General features: G+C 41.9%; 1 protein-coding gene across 2 annotated transcripts in view; it reads right to left on the bottom strand.

Annotated features, from left to right (window-relative positions):
* Positions 1 to 1319: 1319 nt before the first annotated feature.
* Positions 1320 to 17571, bottom strand: part of NECAB1 (N-terminal EF-hand calcium binding protein 1) — a 53774-nt gene continuing 37522 nt past the window's right edge. The window contains exons 9-13 of one of the 2 annotated variants that reach the window (XM_081117238.1): positions 16583 to 16636; positions 12652 to 12764; positions 7944 to 8021; positions 6535 to 6626; positions 1320 to 2609 (exon numbers count right to left, since the gene is read on the bottom strand). In XM_081117238.1, the coding sequence (XP_080973364.1) occupies positions 2581 to 2609; positions 6535 to 6626; positions 7944 to 8021; positions 12652 to 12764; positions 16583 to 16636 (366 nt within the window). In that variant the 3' untranslated portion in view covers positions 1320 to 2580. The remainder of the gene's footprint in view (positions 2610 to 6534; positions 6627 to 7943; positions 8022 to 12651; positions 12765 to 16582; positions 16637 to 17571) is intronic. The other variant, XM_081117239.1, reaches the window with a different exon arrangement.

Consider the following 17571-nt stretch of genomic DNA (forward strand, 5'->3'; position numbering starts at 1 on the left):
AAACAAAAAGGGAGCCCACTGTATGGGAGAGCATATTTGCCAACAACACATCTGATAAAGGGTTGATATCCAAAATATATAAGGAACTCATACAACTTAACAAAAGGAAGACAATCCAATTAAAAAATAGGCAAAGGACCTGAATAGACACTTCTCCAAAGAGGACATACAGATGGCCAAGAGACATATGAAAAAATGCTCAACGTCGCTAATCATCAGAGAGATGCAAATTAAAACCACAATGAGGTATCACTTCACACCTGTCAGAATGGCTTCATCAACAAATTAATGAACTACAAGTGCTAGCAAAGATGTGGAGAAAAGGGAACCTGGTACACTGCTGGTGGGAATGCAGACTGGTGCAGCCACTGTGGAAAACAGTGTGGAGTTTCCTCAAAAGATTAAAAATTGACCTGCCATTTGACCCAGTGATCCCACTTCTAGGAATATATCCTAAGGAACCCCAAACACCAATCACAGAGAACTTATGCACCCCTATGCTCATAGCAGCGCAATTTACAATAGCTAAGATTTGGAAAGAGCCCAAGTGCCCAGCAGCAGATGAGTGGATGAAAAAGCTGTGGGACATTTACACCATGGAATACTATGCAGCTGTAAAGAGGAAGGACCTTTTAGCCTCGAGCACAGCATGGAGGGAACTAGAAAGTGTTATACTAAGTGAAATAAGCCAGTCAGAGAAAGACAAGTACCACATGACCTCGCTTATATGTGGAATATAATAAACAAAATAAACTGATGAACAAAGTGGATCCAGAGACATAGAAGCATGGAACAGACTGAGGGATCTCAGAGGGAAGGTGGGGAGGGGGGTATGGGTGGAGAGAGATTACTCAAAGAACTTACATGTTTATAAGCATAACCCATGGACACAGGCATTGGTATGGGGAAGGCCTGGGGAAAGCCTGGGGGTGGGATGGATGTGGGGTGGAGGGGATCAGTGGGGGTAAAAGGGGGACATCTGTAATATTCACAACAATAAGATAAAGAAACATTAAAAATAAAAATAAAGGATGAAATACTACCATTCGTAACAGCATGGATGGATCTTGAGAATGTTACACTGAGTGAAATAAGTCAGTCAGAAAAAGCTAAAAACCATATGATTTCACTTATATGTGGGATATAAAACTGAAACTCATGGACACAAACAGCAGTGTGGTGATTGCCGGAGGGAAGGGGGTGGGGAGTGAAGGGGGTCTTAATATATGGTGACGGGAGAAGGTATGACTTTTGGGTGGTGGGCACACAGAGCAATATACAGATCTTGTAACATAGAAACCTACACCTGAAACCTGTATGTTCATATTAACCATTGTCACCACAATAACTTTAATAAAGGGTTAATAAATAAGTATTTTGAAATACAAATGTCTATTTTTCATAAGAAAAGTTAGCCCTCTGGATCATATGCCATAAAATTTGAACCAGATTTTCTCAAATTTAAACTCTCTCCACTTCTCTTGATTTGTTTGACTTACATCCAGGGAATTACTATGCTAACAAATGATAGAATGATGTCACATTAACAAATGGTGCCTTTCACAGCACTGTTCACTTGTGCAAAAAGTTTATAATCTGATGGATGGAGATTCTGCAGGTTACAACCAAGGTGGTTTTATGCAAAGGTTACCTTTTTTTTTTTAGATTAAACAACAGAAACATTTTCTTACAGGAAGTCCAAGATCAGGGTGCTGGCAGGTTGGTTTCTCCTGAGGCCTCTCTCCTGGGTGTGCAGTTACTGCCTTCTGTGTCGTCACGTGACCTTTTCTCTGTGCCCCTGAGTCCTTGCTATCTCTCTCTGCATATAAGGACACTAGTCATATTGGCTACATAGTGTATTAACTTTTAAAATAAGATAAAATGAATAGTGCTAGGAGTAGGCATTACAAGGGAATACACTTCAGTCACAGAAAATCACTTAAAAGTCACAAAACACTGATTTAACCTTTATAGTTTATGACAAATCTACAAGTCTGTTCTATGAAGTAATAGTCTACAAGTTCACATTTTAAATATTTTCTTTATCAGTTTCTTTTTCACAATTTTGCCCTTAAAATGTGCACTTTTTTTCACATACTAAAACTTTATGACTGAGGGTCTGGGTTACAGGACAGCAAACAGCAAATACCTAAACTTTGAAAACTGAGCTAAATTTCACAAGAAAGATAAAGTTACAAAGGTAAGACATTTAACAACAGTGTACATCTTAGAGTAAATATAGCAAAAGTATAGAGTAAATGAATAACTACAGAGAAGTTTCTAATTCATGTTTTTTGGGGGGTTTTGTTTTTTGTTTTTAAATATGTTTTTATTGATTTCAGAGAGAGGAAGGGAGAGGGAGGGAGAGACAGAAACATCAATGATGAGAGTCATTGATGGGATGCCTCCTACTGGGGACAGAGCCTGCACCCAGGGCATGTGCCCCAACCAGAATCGAACTTCGGTCTCCTGGGTCATAGGTAGATGCTCAACCTCTGAGCCATGCCGGCTGGGCTCTAATTCACATTTTGATTGACACATGGTTTGCACTTGGACCATAATGAGAACGTGTGGGAACATCTAGTTGTTATTCAGGATCCACCAGGATGCTGAAAATAGAAAAACAGTTTTTTAAGTGATGAAAATACCTGCCAGGGCTAAGAAAGCCCCAGGTGTAAATTATTCGAGGCCATTTCCCCCAACTTTTGTCTGCATAATTCCTAACCTCTCCTAGTTACTATGTCCTAACTCTTTGAGCCAAGATTGAATTCCTCCTATGCAGCTGTTGTTTGTACCACGTCTTCTGGCACCTGGTCATCTTCTAACTGACAGGTTTTGTCTAACAGAGCTTGTCTTGGCAATGAGATATAAATGCCCTGTAGAGAAAATCATGTTATTGTTTTAATCTACTTTTATATACCAATTTTGGTGTACAGTAAAATTTTCTATACTTTCACATACCAATATACTTTTATATACCAATTTTGAAAGACTGCATATAAGTAGGTGTGTGCTAAATGATACTTTTTAGTATATCTAAATTGTAAAATTGGACATGTTTTCAACAATGAATATAAATATCCCAAAGACAAGCCTGTGGCAAGAAGTAAGGCTTGTTGAATCCTCTGGGAAACGGACAAGTGAAAAGAATTAAAATTTATTTTCAAAGCTGTTTAAATAAGACTCCTGCTGATAATAGGGTCTATTTTCTTGGGTGTGCGCCTTTCCACAACCACGGGTCTTTCTGCTTTGCCGAGGGGTATTCTGCACAAATTCTCGTCCTCTGTGTCTGGGTGATTAATGATGCCTAATGGGCTGCTGCCTCATTTGAATGAGTTTTATGTTTCAGAGCTCATAGCAATATATTTTGGTTTGTATTTTTATATCTGGATGCTGGCTGGTTTAGTTGCTTTATTTCTTATGCTCTATCTAAGGTAAAATACTTAGAAATCTTTAAAAACAATCTTATTAAAAATCATAATTTGTGAGTTAACTTATAAGCGCAAAACTACTCATCATGTATTTCTAAGTGAATAGTTGCTTTTTTCATTCAGATTTTTATTTTGTTTAAATGTGTGCAGCAAAAAGGTTTTTAAACATTTTTATTTTTAGTCTTCAGAACTATATAACACACAAAATGCACAAAACTAGTTATTAAAAATATTAGAAGTCATATGGTAACCATAAATAATATTTATAAGCTAATTCCAGGTTTTTGACCAGGGAGGCGTGTTATAAAATTTTCACTTTAAAACAGAGTCAAATGTCCTGATAGATGTTAAAATCTTGTGTGAGGTAGGTTTAAAAAATTGTGTTAGAAATCAGGCCTAATGTTTGTTTGTTTCTGTCCTGTCAGATTCCAGTGGTCACTGTTAAAATTAGATGTGATATGAAAATTAATACAAAATAGGGTGAGCAATTAGAAGGCATTGTGTTGTATGGAATTCAGGCTCTGAGAACAAGAAATGATCCAGTTTTATACTCGATTTTTCTAAATTAGGAAATGCTCTGGAGAAAAAGAACAATATAACGCATGTGCTCACAATACCAAGAGTATATAGAGGTTAACCCAATACGATGAAGTAGAGTTGGGCCAGAAACCCTACCAGGTTGCTATGAATGTCCCTTGGTACTGTCCTAACTCATTACCCTTCTGGTCCACTTCATTCTTGTTCACGTGTTTTCTGTCCTGGAAAGACTCGGGATGCCATGAGAACAAGCATCTTCCTTTCCTTCTGCACTGTTGCTCCAGTGGTTTCGAGACTGGAGAGCTGAAGATGGGTGTGATGACAGACAATTACGAGTGTCAGGACTTGTCTGGGAATTTTTATGACTGAAGACCAATGTGTCTGATGATATGAAAGCACTTGTCCTTTCCTCTGTTGAGGACATATGTCTCCTGTGCCACACACTGTCCTAACAGTGCGCAGGGCAGGGATGCGAAGGGAAGGAAAGTATGGGTCTTGCTTCCTGGGTTCTGTGCACAAAGGTGCAGCCGTGATATTCCCACAAGTTACCTGTGCTCTAGTTCTCAGACTGCAGGCCTAGTATAAATAGTTAAGCTAAAACTTTTGGATAAATTCAAGGCCTTCACTGAAGTCAGAGCCTTAGAAACCTGTGCTACCCCACTCACCTGTAACTGTCCTGATGCTGTGGTGCATCCTATTTAAACTGTTTGAGTCAAATTTTGAATCAGGAGACATTTCAGCCATACCCATAGCTTTCTTATTTGAGGATTAAATCTCAGATATACAGCGAGAAATTCTACAAGTACCATCTCTAGGCCAGATGCACCTGTCCTTAAGATCTAGAGTAAGTACATGACTAGAGCTCAGGCTGAGACTGTAAGAATCAGCTTGTCTCCTCACATAGCTTTAATTCCAGATTGTACTTTTTCATTTCCCACTTGCTCCTGAATTTATCAGAATCTACCCTAATTTTAACATTCCTACCACTTGATTAAAACTGTTCTCTTGAATAGTGACCTCTTGTCAAATCCATTTCTCAGTCCCATTCTCTTCAGTCTTGTCTGTTCCGCAGGCCCCGAGGAGCACACACAGAGCCCTGCGTTTCACCCACACTCCTGGTTTCCATGATTCCCTCGCTCTGCTCCTGATTCCCCTGCCCCTGCTCAGTCTCCTAATACAGGAGGTGTTCACTCCCAACGTTTTAAATAAAGGCTTTTCTCCAGGCTTTTGTTAGCTATTCTTTTCTCACCTACACACTCTCTCACCAGTCCCAGGCTTCTGCCGTCGTCTTGCTGGGGTTAACTCATGAAAACCGTATCTGCACCGTATCTGCAAGGGAACTAAGTCTCTGGGTAGCTCCTGGTTTGGGTGCTGCTTTTTCATGCCCTAGATCATTGCCCTACCTGACAAATTTCTCTCCTTCCCAGGACATACACACACCTTGTCCTGCCGTCCACGGTTGTTACTGATGAGGGCACATCACTATCCCTCTCAGAACCCTTTAGTGATCCCATATTACTGTAAGAAGACAGTGCAAACTCAGGATGACCTTTTCAGCTTTTCCCCACTGGTGCCCCTCTCCACATGTCCCAGCACAAGCCATCTGCCTTAGCCAGACCTTTGCAGCAATTTAGCCAAGCACATTTAACATTTCTTGCCTTTGTTCATGTCCACAGTTTGCCCACACCGAAGTACCCTTCTCCATTTTGTTTGTCCAAATCTCATCTTTAAACAACCAACTCAAGGGCCATCCCCTCCTTAAACCCTATTAAAGAAGCAACCACTGCTCTTAGTCCATGGAGCAAGTCATCTCTCTGAAGTTATGTCCTGAGCTCGATTCTCTGCAGACATTTGCATTTCCTACTGGACAGAAAGCATTTTATGAGTAGGGACTGCATTTGTACTTTGTACCCCCTCTAGCTCTCAACACAATCTTGTCCAAAATTGGAGTTCAACCAGTGCTGGGCAAAGGCTGAGGCCCCAGTAACCGCAGTGCCTGGCTCCTATCAACACTCATGAGATACATGGTTAGTCAGCACTTGAGTGGATGGGTAGATGAAGAAATGAGTTTGGTTCTGTTATCTGAAACTTTAACTAGGCCAGACGTCTTAGACAAATTCATTTCAAATTTCTCTTTCTGTTCTCCTTTCCCCCAATTACAAGTAATATTTTAACAGCTAATATAATAAAAATATTCTTAATTCTAATCTTCAGTCCATATGTCACTTATTTCTAATTTTATTTAATACACTAAATTATATTGTGGTAAAGCATTTGAATAAAAATTGCCGTGAATTTACTTGTACTTCAAGTTTCTTAAAATTTTAAAAGTGACCAACAAATGACTAGTATTAGGTTTAATATAGCCAGAAACACAAATTGGGTCAAATAGGGACTAAAGGCAATAGAATAAATATAGGTTCCATTTCTCGCCCCCACTCTCAAGTCTAAGGTGCATAAGGAGATGAGAGAAGCACCACTGAGTGTATGTCCTTCCCCAGCCCCTCTAGCTTCTCAACAGCAAAGAGCCACAGGCATGGAGTCACTGTGAACCTAAGATAATTACCGGGGACCAGCATCGTAGACGTGAGTTCTGGGGCTTCCAGGAAGTCCACGTTACTCCTTTGGAACGTCTTGCTGTGACTCATCTGAAGGTGGCTGTGTGAACAAGCAGAGGTTAAGGCTTTGCATTTTCATTACAATCTTCTGAAGTAGAAATCAGAGTTCCCACTCAGGCAGGACAACAAGATTTTGGATGATTTGAATTAAGTGCCTGAATAGAGACTTCTTTTTATAGTTATTTAGCCTAAGAAAAGACTTAGGAGTCATTTAACAATTGTCATCAGAAAATTTTCTTTAAAAGATTTTTACAAACAGGAGAGCATTCTCTACAGAAGTAAAACAAAAGGAGAGAGACTTAAATTCCAGCAAGAAGTTAAAATGGAAGAAAATCTTGGCTGGCAGAATGTTTAAAAAATAGGACAGCTCAAAAGAGGAACCATAGATTTTTATTGCTAGAGAAAAAGAAGAAAAATCATCTGTCTCAAAGACAGGCCTTGAGGCATGGAGCTGGAGTAAGTGGCTTTAAGGCTCCCTGCCTGAGGTTCTACAGGTGTCATTAGGCATCACAGCACCAAATGCCTTTAAAAAGCCACAAAACAAACCCTTTAGGTGACATCTGCATCAGCTAAACTTCCCGGTACTCCATTATTTCCATTGTCACATGTAACACAAATATGAACTTAGTAGGAGAGCTATATTCTCTGTGCCACTTAAAACCAACTAGAACTATTTATATAATCTTAGAAAAACAAACATATCTTTTATCCCATTTTTCTAATATATTTTTTACTTATCAGCAATTATTTTAATTTTAAGAAGTTGATTTGTTTAACTTTATTGAGGAATAATTGACATATATATTCGACATGTATAATGTGGTGATTTGATATACATTGTAGAATGATTACCAAGAGAAGGTGATTTCTTATCTTTTCCAAACAATGTTTTAAATTTCCCCATTATTTGCAGTAAAGACATTTCGAAAAGTTAGGCTGTGATGACCTTCACCATTATAAATTGCTTGTTGTAAAATAAATAATGACCATAGAGCTTAGGAAGAATTAGGAAGTAAGCTTTTTCTGCAGCCTAAGTCCCCCACCCCACGCCTTAGACAACCTGTGACCCATTTCTAAATTTTCTTACCTGAAAACATAAGTAAAATGGTAATATTTAAAGTGGGATCATTACCAAAAGTATCTGTTCTCCAAAAGGAAAGTGGTTTGTAATCCATGAAATAAATTCTTAAAGAGTGGATTTCGGAAAATAATCCAATGAGCCAGGTTTTAAGGGGAGGTAAAGGAAATCGAGCTTTTCCTACAACTCCTAGAATTCATCATGCATATTCCACCTCCCTGGCAAAATAAATTAAACAAATATGAATAAATTATTGAAAAAAGCTTGCTCGTAACTTACCTATTCCACACACTACTATTCTCCCAGAACTCATAAATCATGTAGCGAGATTCATTTGAAAGCTTCTGTATAGAAATACTGAAAAGGAAACCACAGGCAAAATCAACCACAGGAAAATAAAGACAAGAAGCAAACAGATTTTCTTAGTCATCTCTATGTGTGGTATGACTTGTCCCTCGTATAGGGAACACCTATGGGGCCTGCCCGAAAATCAAAATTTTGTCGAGTCGATAACTTCATTAAGTCTCTCTGACAGAACAAATTTTTCAGTTTTCTCATTTGGCACCATGAAGACTGTCTCAGTATATTATAGACATCACAAATACAACTTTTGTGACATTTCATTCATTCATTTAAAAAGATATATTATCTGTTCTGCTAGAGTTCAGAAATGTGAGTGCAATCACCACCCTAGCCCTCAAGTGTGGCTCTTTGGAGGGTCCTGTCACCCTCCACAGCTCCTGCTGAATTCTTGGCCCTGCCGCTCTCTCCCTGATGGACAGATTTTGCTTGGGGTCCTGCCCAAGTCACTGGAACCACACTGCTGCTGACTGGGGTGTCCTCTCCTCCTTTCTCTCTCACGCACACACTCAACTTTCTGTCCAGATCAGGATTGAGAGTCCACATTCTGGCTGTGATTGTTCTTTTTAAAAATTGTTTTTCCCGTTCAGGAAAGACAACTTTGTTCTTTGCAGCCTTCTGCCTAGCCCGGTCATCTAAAAGCCCATATAACATGTTTGGGACGAGTGGAGGGGCTGAAGTCTGAAGTGAAGACTGGATTAAACCCTGTAGCACTGAGGAGCCATGGAGGATTTGAACCAGGGGGTGTCAGGTTAGAGCTGTGTTTAAAAACCCATCTGACAACAGAGTGGGGTATCGATGGGGAGCAGCCACAGGAAGCAGGAAGAAAGCCAGAAGCGCACAAACAGTTTTGGTGAGAGATGACATCCAAATTCAGGAAGAAAGAAAGGAGGGGACAATTCACAAACTTGACTGTGGGATACACATACAAAGATGTCTTTTAAAAAGTAATTCCACAGGTCCAGTTTATTCAGCCTAATGTTATAAATATTCAGATTAGAAATCTAAATGAGAGGCTAGAAAAACAAGAATATTGATTTACTAGAAAATAAAGAACATACTGGTGTTAACAGTCAAGCTAAATGTAGATTTAGAATTTCCTAAATGTGACCAGCAGGTGGCGGTAACTACACACAAATTTTAATACTTTTTTTGTTCAGCTGTTTGCCTGTACCTGGTGTTTTCATTGAGTTGTTTAGTTCTTTATCTAGTTTTGTTACATCAAGGTAGGGTGAGGCAAATATTGTTATTAGCTCAATATCATACTTTTTGGGGGAAAGGTTTATAATAGAATCAAAGGAATGGAATAGAAATTGAACATTTTCTAATCCCAGGAGTTCATGGATGGGCTTTTTTGTGGGGTGGGGATGGGGTGTCTTGAAGTCCCAGAAATAAGCTCCACATTAATGTGCACATCTCTTCTTTCTCGGGAAGAGAATCCATAGTTTCCATCATAGTCTCAAAGGGTCTGTAATCTCCAAATGTAACCTGACAATATAACGGAAAAAATTTTAATGCTTGACTATTTTTTTTTTAGGATGAAGTTTAAAATACAGAGCCTAGCATTTCAGGATCTTCATGAACTGCCTTCCACAAATAAATTCATTTATATTACTTATTAAATAAAAACCCCATTTACTCTCTATCTAAACCTTCCAATTTTAGCATGATTCTCAAGCTTCTGAAGGACTGAAGACGACACCACAGTGTGAGGAGGAAGTGGTCTGAAGCGTGGCCCAATCACTTATTAGCTTTGTCACCTTGGGCCTATTATTTAACCTCAGTTTCCACATCTGCAGAACAGTAATGATAATAGTTCTATGAGGATTAAATAAGGTGTGGTATGTAGAATGCTTATTCCAGGATTTGGCATATTTGTGTGGGAGTGTGTTTAACTGTTAACTCAATAGCTAAAAAAAACAACAATAAAAAGCCCAGCACCTCCACTGGGTGAGTCAATATGAAAGAAACCTAAGCCTTAATGCCGTGTCAAAGATGAAAAGCATAACTGAAGGTGAAGGAACAGAGGAAAAAGAAACCGAAGGAAACCAGCAAATCTGTGAAAACGAGAAGCAGCAAGACTATAATAACGGTGGTGACAATGATTATATTATTACACAGGGTAGGGCAAAGCAGGTTTACAGCTGTTTGTATGGAAAATAATACAATGATTAATAAATAGTAGCATAAGAATAAACTCTGTGTTTTGCACGATAGAACCCTGCCTTGTTCCATCAGTGATATGTCCAGCGCACCAGCCAGTGCTGGACTGAGACGGTCCTCACAGCCTCACTCCAAACAAGCAGTGCTGAGAGGTCAACTAGGAGCGATACAGGCCTATCCCAAAAACAGGAGCTAAACAGTCCGACCTTCTGCCTAAAGAACAACAAAGCCCCAAAAGAGAAGGAAATAAATAATAAAGATCAGAGCAGAAATAAATGACTAAAGAAAACAAAAACAATAGAAAAGATAAATAAAACTAAGAGTTGGTTCTTTAAAAAGATAAACAAAATTGACAAGCCTTTAGCCAGATTCATCAAGAAAAAAGAGCCAAATACACAGGAGAAGAAGGAACTGGAAACTCTGATAATTCATGTTTATTTCACCAGTGGAGCCCCAGGACGTCCTGCTGAGTGTGTGGGGCAAGACTGATGGCATGAGTGGCCTTGGACTGTTCATGAAACGATCCAGACGTAAAACTGAATTTAACTGGTCCCACTGAGTTTAGACGAGCTTGTTAGCAGCAAAATGGGTGCTGCCCATCATGTGCAGTGATGCTCACTCCACCTGACAAAATCTACTCCAATAATTCCAGTAAAATCAAGAAATTAGCTGAAAAGTCAGCAGGAAGGAGAGATGAAGAGTCACTTACACCCCAGCTCGTAGCGGAAAGGGAGAGGCTCAGTGTCTCGCTTCACGTTACCCGGAGAGGATATTTTCCCGCCCTCTCCGTTACAGGTGGACTCGAGGGAGCAGTTTCCCACCTACATCTGTCCACTCTCCTCCCTCACCCTGGGGAGTCCCTACAGCATCAGGTCCCTTTCCCAGCACACAGTCGAGCGGCATTTCTGAACCTTAAAAAGTAATCAAACTTCCCGCCCTTTCTGTAAGTACAATCAATCAATTCTGTCCCTGGAGACTGTGGTACAGCAAAGCAGACTCCACCTCCTTCCTGTCCTCAGCAGCCACGGAGGAGTTTGCTGTAGCTACATTGAGGACAGGTATCTATCTGTCTGTCTGTCTAGACCTTTTGCATTTTCCAAATACTCACTTTTTTAATGAGTAGGCTTTTTAAAACTACACCTACTGTCACTTCAGTGAATCCCTCTGAAGTCACTGTACTAAAAGGACTAAAGTGGGGCTTTGACCTGTGTTCTTCTGAGCCTGTTGTAATGCAGAAAATCGATGAGGAGGAAAGAAGCATCCTGTGTTCCGGTTACAAACGCACAGCTGGGAAGACACACCGAGCAGTCTGCTCTGGAGGTCAGACAGCAGGACAAGGACGGTAGCCGACGCAGCGAGGACCCAGCTTACTACCTGTGGGCCTCCGAGGATGACTCAGTTACACCTCACAACCATTTAACGAGGCTTTTGATGAGGAAACTGAGGCTTCAAATCAGTAAGGATCTTTCCCAAAACCACAAAGTGTGGACAATCAGTGTTTAATTCCAGAGCCAGCCTTCCGAGTGGGGAGTTCTCTGCTGGGGAGCAAGAGCAGGGAGCTCATTATCGGCGGGAACGCTGAGCATGTGTTTCCAGAGTGTGCTAAGAAAAGCTTCCCCGAAGAATGCTCCAAGAGCGTTATGAAATGCAGTGCAAGGAAGCTCCCAAGGGTGGCGTGACTCGGTTGTGGCAGCTTTCCAGAATCCGGAGAACCATGGCAGGGCCTACGGCTGGGCAGGCATTTCTGGGAAGCGGAGTGGCCAGGTCTAAGGGGCCATGTGCCAGAGAGGCGGGGGCGGTGAGGTGGGCCGTGAGATGGGCAGTGGGCCCTGCTGAGGATGGGCAGCTCTGTGGATTCCTGTGTCTGCTGACGGGAAAAACCCGGGGCCAGGGTATACATCCAGCCTTTGATAAGATATTCATTAGAGTTACTGCAGGTTCCTGATGAAAGGAATTCTGTGATTATTTCTGGAAAATTATTCTAGTAGCTGCTTGTTGGACCACTTGGAATGAAGACACTGAAGAGGACATTTTTTAAGTCTGAGCTGCAAACATGATCTGAGCAGTTGAAAGAGCTTTCTTTCCTTTAAATGGCCAAGCTCTGCAATCAAGACCTGGGAGACTGTGCCCTTCCCAGTGGCTTAGATGGCTGTTGGGCATAGGGCTGGCTGCCAGGGGAGCCCTCAGACCCAGATGCCCAGGGCTTGGGACTCATCCACTGGAGATGACTTTAAACCAGCTTATGGCTGCCTAGATTCCAAGGGGAAGGAGGTTCAACCTATTTGAAACTCGTCTTAAACTGTTCTCTCAGTTTTATTTCTCTCGGGGCTATACAGTCAAATCCACACAGAGTCCAAGGATGAATCAGAAAACAACCAGTTAGAGTCTGCAACCCATCCCCAGGGCTGGAATGTCACCCGAACACGGGGAACACGGGTGGGCTCTCAACAGCATTCCCACTTACCGCAAACACCCACTCTGAGCAGCTGCACTCTCCACGTAGAGCTTCAGGGCCACCTGGAACCCCGCCGAGTCCTCTGCGTTCACGGTCAGCTGCCGCTGCACCAGCAGGACCTGCTGCAGGGACAGGACATCACTGTGTGACCCTGCGGCCCACCCATCCCTCCTTACCATCAAACAACCATCCTCCAAAACTGTGACCCTGGCTGATCCTAGTAACAACACCTCATGAAGCTGTGACACAGGCAGGGTGTTTTCCTTGCCTCTAGTAACAGACGCTAAAGAAAGTGTCTTTCTCGATGACACATATCCCTTTTAAAAGCTGTGGTTCTCCCTCAAAATCACTGAGAGGTTTTAAAATTGCATTTATATCAGAATCTCGGGGAGCGGGGCCTGAGTGCTGCTGGGGTCATAGAGACAGGATCGTGCATAGCCCATCTCCTTCCTGGACGGCTGTGATATCTGACACATTGTGAGTATCATTACAAACAAACAACTTTCAAAAAGTCACGTGCTCACTGATGCATTTCCAAAAGCATGCTGGCCGTCACAGGTCATATAAACACATTAACTTCCTACAACAGCCTGCGCAAACCTCGGCCTCAGACAGCTTGTTTTTCACACTCACACCGGTGGCTGCTGCTGCTTGTGACAAGTCTGGTCACCACGGAAGCACCTCCTGGGAAGACTTTCCGTCTTATCTGTCTGTGGCCTTCTCCTGGCACTTTGATCTCAAGATGAGTCCTTTCCTGACCCAGGGATGGGAGTAAATCGTGAAAGTAGAAACATCTCCATCCATTTCCAGGCACCAGCTTGACCAGCATCCCTTGCAGTAAGCCGTAGCCCAGGGGTGAGTTCTCAGCAACAGAATATTAGAGGAGGTGCTGTTAGCGCTTTGAGGCAAGACTGTCACAAAGGATGTGATGGTTGCCTTCCTTTTGTTGGATGAAGACCTGCCTCCTGCATGGCAGAGCCACAGGTGAAGGGGCCTGAGTCCTGAGTCACCTGTGGACAGATTACTGGGAAAGGGACTTTTCTGATATTGGAATCATTCTACATTTGGTGTATTTGTTTCCATAGAGGCCACCTTAATGAGTTCAGCAATTTTAACTGGCTTTGTTTGAATTTCCCTCAGGATCAGGGATCAAGTGTCAGAAGATCAAGCCTATAACTCTCTTAAGGTCACTAATGACTTTAGCTTTAGTCAGCTTGCAATATGACTTTCCCAGTCCCCAAAACACATAAGATTGTACAGCAGGATTGGTAGATTTCACCAACATTGTCTACAGGTTTGATAAGGAAAGAGAGGCAGAAAAAGATTAAATTTGTAAACTATTATAAGCTAGTCTAGTGTATCTAGCAATAATGTGCTCAAGAAAAGTTAAGAGTTTTTGAAAAGCACCCGAATGTTATCAAACCTTGTTTAAAATTATGCTGACTTTGTAAAAACTCCTTTTGAATGCAGAAGGTACCTGGAGCATGAGCATCGTTTTGCAATAGTCACTTGAAAAGGGCCCCAGAGACTCACAAGGGTACCAGGCAGAGGGTTCGGGTGGGGCGGAAAACTTGGCCAGACCCAGATGCGTGATCTGGCTGGAGCAAGGTCCTTAAAAAATCATGCTGACTTTCCAGTGATTTGACTCTACAGCGAGAAGACTCTAAATCATCTTCAAATTTTCAACGAGTCATGAAGTCTTGGTCTTGGATTTGGATCTGGGTTTATCCCGGATGCATGTTTATCTCCCATTTTATTACAGAGAATGAGGCTGAATTCCTCAGATTGCTTGTCACCAATCACTGGGAACGTTTCCATGTCCCCACGTGGCACCTTCATGTTCAGAGCAAGGTTGGAAGGACCCAGTGTTGTGAGAGGCACAGAGATTTTGTTTGTAAAGACCCCACTTGTTCGTCTTTATTGCACCTTTCATGCTCTGTGTCTGGAAGCATTTCCTGACCTCCTGCAGGAGGCAGTGTTCCCCGCTGTGCACAGGTATAGTTCCTGTAACAATCCTCATCTCACTTACTGCAGATCCTTAGTTGCCTGTTTTCCTTCCGGTCTGTCTTCTGGCCTTAATATTCACCACTTCACGTTCCAATCCACCCTCAGGGCCTGGCATGTCATCAGTGACCAAGTTATTTGTAGAACAAACAAGTAAAGATGCTTTTGCTTTTGGCCATTGACTATACTGGAAATTCCTTTAATAAATCTTATTTATGCACAGTCCTCCAGATGAGGATTGGAGGGTTCTGGGGAACCTGGACCATCGTCACTGCAGGCGCTGTTCATCTGTCCATCACCTTGCCTCTCTCCTGTCCTCACTCCTTCCAGAGCAGGGCCATTAATTGAAGAGTTGGCTTCTCTTTGACTAGCTATGTGGTCCTGAACAAGTTACTAAACCTTTGTCGTCTTATGTCTTCTGATACATAAAATTGGAACAGAGTTATTTCTATCACAGAAATTAGGAGAGCTCAATGTGTATGTAAAGATTTTGCCTGTGACATATACTCAACAAACATTTCTTACTCCGGGCTGAGAAAAAATAGATGAATTTAAAAAGAAATCATACCTTACGCTCATCATTACGTAAGGACTCGTGTCCCAGAAAACTAGGCAAGGCAACTGCTGGGGTTCAGGACGTTCGCTGTGTGATTACATAAACTTACCAGATAATCTGCTCTGCTCTGCTCTGCTCCGGAGGTGGGAAATCTCCTGAGTCATCGGCCTGCTTGCAGCCTCCTCGTGAAGAGCAGCTCTGCTCAATGCTGAGTTTCCCCCGCACCCCGGCCCCCGCTGGAGTTGGTGTGTGAGGAACGCAGGTCCCACACAGGCCTGCTGCCCCGGGGTAGTCTGTGCTCAGCACCTTCTCTACTCACTTCCCTCCCAAACCTGCCACTCTAAAGTTCTGGGTGCCTGATGAGTGACCACAGACCACATCCCTGACTTGGAGGAATAACAGCGCTGAACATGTAGTAAAAATAGCTTATACCTGGGGGGCGTGTCCCTGTCTATCAGATCCTAGTAATAGCCACAGTTACACTTCACTGAGAACCCCCAAAGCTTCCTCTCTGAAGGCTCCTTTGTGTTATGAGTTTGAACAGATGGACAGGACCTGACACAGGTGAGTCTCACCTCCTATCAGGTAGGCAGTGACTGCAGAGTAAGTGCAGAGATGAAAGGTGTTTCCTATATTTGTTTCATGTAAATGTGACTAACCTACCAGATTTATACATTTAAGGTATTAAACCAAGTGGTTTTCTGTAGGCACCCAAGATTTTAAAATCCAATTTCTGCTAAATGTAAATGAAAACATCCAATTTCCCAAAACAGAATGCGCTATAAATATTTGCCTGAAAAGAAAGTAAAATAAAGCATTGTGTGCATTGCTTCTCAGTTAGTTACTTTAGTCCCTAATTCCTTCTGTGGCAGGTACTGTGTCCATTAGCATCATTTTGTCCATTTTTCTTCAGTCTCCACATATTCTGGATGTGCAGAAATGCTCCTCTGTCTCAAAACAGCAGTTTCTCCTTCAAAACATGATTTCTGAGCATCTAGGCTGTGCCTGGCCCTGTCTACAGGCTGGAAACATGCTGAATGGGACCCATCTCGGCCCAGGCTCCTGAATGTGTTTGAAATGCTATCTGAACGCTGACTTTTTCTGCCAGTCACAGCTATCCCAGCTCAAAGACTCACTGATTTACACTCCACAAGACTTTTATTCTGCCCATATGTTACATGCCAGGTGCTTTCACAAAAACCCATGAAGCAGAGATTATCCACAAATCACAGCTTAGAAAGTACTTCCTAGGCATAAAAAATGAAAATATGCCCATGGATTATACTTTTTAAAATTTCCATTAACAATAACTAATTTTAATAAGTTGAATCATATTTCCAAAGTACATATTTCTAAGATCTGACCTAGGAAAGTACTTACAGACTTACTGCTGCCGTCAACAACTTCCTCCTCCAGGGGTTCAAGTTTGAGCTCCTTCAATTAGAGGAAGAGACGGGGTGGGGGAGAAATTAGTTAATGAAAAGAAACTCCATATATTTGAATGGCAACTTTTTTTATGGCTAATATTGAACCCAAAGAACAACATTACCTGAAAGGAATAAAATTCCGATTTTTTAAAACTGAGCTGCTCCAAGAAAGACTCTTTCACCCAGTTAGGAGCCACCTCAGACGTAGGCAGTGGGTTGTTACTGAAGTTTACTTTACTGATGCCATTGAAAGAACAAAGGAGAGACGATTCCTTAAGCAAAGAGGAGCGCTGGCTCCTTCTCATCTTTCAACCTCAGATTTCACCTTCTTGGAGCCACCTCCCCAAATCACGCTCTTTCAGTATCCAACCCCCATCTCTGCTGCGCCTCACAGCACATTTCACTCTGAAATTTCCTGCTTCATGGGTTTATTTACTTGGGTTTTTGTCTGTCTCTCCAGAGACCAAGCATAGAGTAGACACTCAAAGTGTTAGTCGAATAAATGAATGGATGAGCGAATGTCTACTCTAAACCACAGCTTTTCTATGAAGGCAAACTTATGTAATGTGTACAGATGTGAAACCAGTTTTAAAAAGGCCCCTGAGATAGTAACTGCAACAGCAGTGACCTCCTTCCTCAACACCAACTCAGGGACACTTTTCAGTTCTACCTTCTTGAATTGTAGGTAAGAAAAACTGAAAACAAGCTCTATGCCTGTTACAACCTTAACTACACCCTTTAAACTACACTCCAGGGGGAGTCCTAGGATCTGATGGGACACTTGGGACCTCAGGAACAATGAAGAGGTTTTGCTGTTGTTCTGTTGAACATTAAATGTGTTTTCTGCAGAGTTCAAGCAGAACATGGGAGGTGGTCTCAACATGTCTCCGCAATGTTCACAGAGGCTGAATGGGAGGAAGGAGTGCCTGAGGAAACTGTAGA

The sequence above is a fragment of the Miniopterus schreibersii genome (assembly GCF_964146895.1).
Source record: "Miniopterus schreibersii genome assembly, chromosome: 17".
NCBI lineage: Eukaryota > Metazoa > Chordata > Mammalia > Chiroptera > Miniopteridae > Miniopterus > Miniopterus schreibersii.